Consider the following 1,996-nt stretch of genomic DNA (forward strand, 5'->3'; position numbering starts at 1 on the left):
TAAATAATAAAAAATTATTTATTTGGTACAAATGTAGCAATATACAGTAATTCAATATTTTAACTTTATACAATATAATATATAAAAAAATCATTTGTGATCATGAAACGGGTTTAAAAGTGACAATTTAGGCACAATCATTTGATACAAATGTAATACTGAAAAACTCCTTAACTAAACTAATTAAAGGATACAATAAATACAACATTTAATAACAATGAATTAGTATAATTTATATTTTAAGACAGAAAAGTCATTGGGAATGTTGTCCATGATTTTGTAACAGCAAAAAGAGCACCACAAACACGTCGACTGGCAGTGTGGTTCATTTCAGCCAAAAATGATTTTAACATGTTCTGTTGCTGTGTTTATGGGTTGTTTTGCAACAACCTCACATGTCTGTTATGGTGACGAGTCACACCCAGCCACAAACAGCCCTCAATTGCCCGAAAGGCACTGACAGTCCCACTATACATTGTGCAAACATGTCATCCACAGCTTCCCTGTCAGAAGTGAATTGTGAATGTGCAGTAATGAGAGTCTGAGGACAGCACTTGAGTCGGTCAACAACTTGAAATTGTCATTTACATCATGTAGCAGGACATAACCGCCAGGTCCCTCAAGTCCGCATCACTTATAGTACAATCTGAAAGAAACAAAAAGAAAAAAAGACAAGACAATTAGTTCTTTATGCACTCAATTCATGTATTAAATTGACAGTTTAACCAAAAATTCACCTGTTGAAAGAAAAAAAAATTATGCATTTTGAAGAAAGCTGAAAACTTTCCATTGGAAGAATGTTTACAGGTTTTCAGCTTTCCTCAAAATATGTTCAACAGAAGAAAGAAAATCTAAAAGTTTTGGCACAAGTGAAGGATGAGTAAATGACAGAATAACATTTTTATTGGGTGAACTATACCCTTAAACACATTAAAAGACAGATATAGCAGGTTATCGAGGTGAAATACTCACTTATGTTCCCGTCTCCGACGACTTTTTTCCACACTTTTTTTAAGCACTTCACCAGGTGTCCTTTTCGGGTTCTAGGTGGCGGGGAAACGTCCTCTCTGGCTGGAGAGGGGACGTCTTGATGTTGTTCCTCTGCGTTTTCATCATCATCATTGTCATCCTCACATTCCTCCGAGCTTCCCGCAGTTACAAGCCGCTCAAAAACGTCCTCGTCTACCGGCAGGTTGTCTTTGATTCTCGCCTCCGGCATCTCCGTTGAGCGTCGGCACAGTGGACACACTATCCGAGGCTCGTGTGTCTCCGCAGACCGGCCGATGGTCACCAAGCAGCTTTCGCAAAACGTGTGTTTGCAGCTCAGCTGTCGAGGACACCGACGGCCGAGGTTGTAAGCTCGGTAGCAGATTCCGCACTCCGATTCTGGAAACATATCGTCCTGTTGTTTGCGAGTTGTTAAAAGTGAATAACTTACGCCGGGGACTCATTATATAGGCAGTCGCTGTGCTGAAAGCGGATGTAAATTATGTGAGCGGGAGGAGCGTCTCACTCCCCCCTCGCTCTCAGGGAAACCGTCTGTAGCAACAGGAATAGAGTTTATAAACAAAGTGATGTCACTGGCAGCAAGCGCGATGATGTCACCTCTTTCACGTGTAGGTATTTCTGCCCCCCGAAACGGATGATCCCACAACATCAAATGTCGAATCAAACCGGCTTACGTGTCCTAACTTATTTGTACTCTTTCACTATTTTAGGAAAACGAAAGTAGGAAATCCCCATTCAGTGGTTTAGATTTATGACCGAAAACACCTGTAATTCCCATAAAAGAGAAATTTGATAAGTGTCAACAGTGCGTGTGAGATTCATATCTTGCTCATATTTAGGATTGATTCTTGTAAATGTAGCTGCTGTGGTAAATCAGCTGAAGGGGATTTACCTTACCTGTAGGTGATTTAAAGTGTGTAGAGGTGGGTTCTCTTTTTGGTTTGTTTTGTAATGTAAGAAAATCAGTTATTGTTGTGAATGTATAATG

The 1,996-nt window shown here is 39.9% G+C and overlaps 1 protein-coding gene across 1 annotated transcript; it reads right to left on the bottom strand.

The window, feature by feature from the left end:
* Positions 1-1,436, bottom strand: si:ch73-335l21.4 (E3 ubiquitin-protein ligase-like). Its single transcript, XM_056462760.1, has 2 exons — positions 973-1,436; positions 1-646 (listed from the first exon to the last, which is right to left on the bottom strand). The coding sequence occupies exons 1-2, from the start codon at positions 1,394-1,396 to the stop codon at positions 585-587; spliced, it is 486 nt and encodes a 161-aa protein (XP_056318735.1). The 5' UTR covers positions 1,397-1,436; the 3' UTR covers positions 1-584.
* Between the last annotated feature and the right edge of the window lie 560 nt (positions 1,437-1,996).

Source organism: Danio aesculapii, chromosome 7, assembly GCF_903798145.1.
Source record: "Danio aesculapii chromosome 7, fDanAes4.1, whole genome shotgun sequence".
Lineage (NCBI taxonomy): Eukaryota > Metazoa > Chordata > Actinopteri > Cypriniformes > Danionidae > Danio > Danio aesculapii.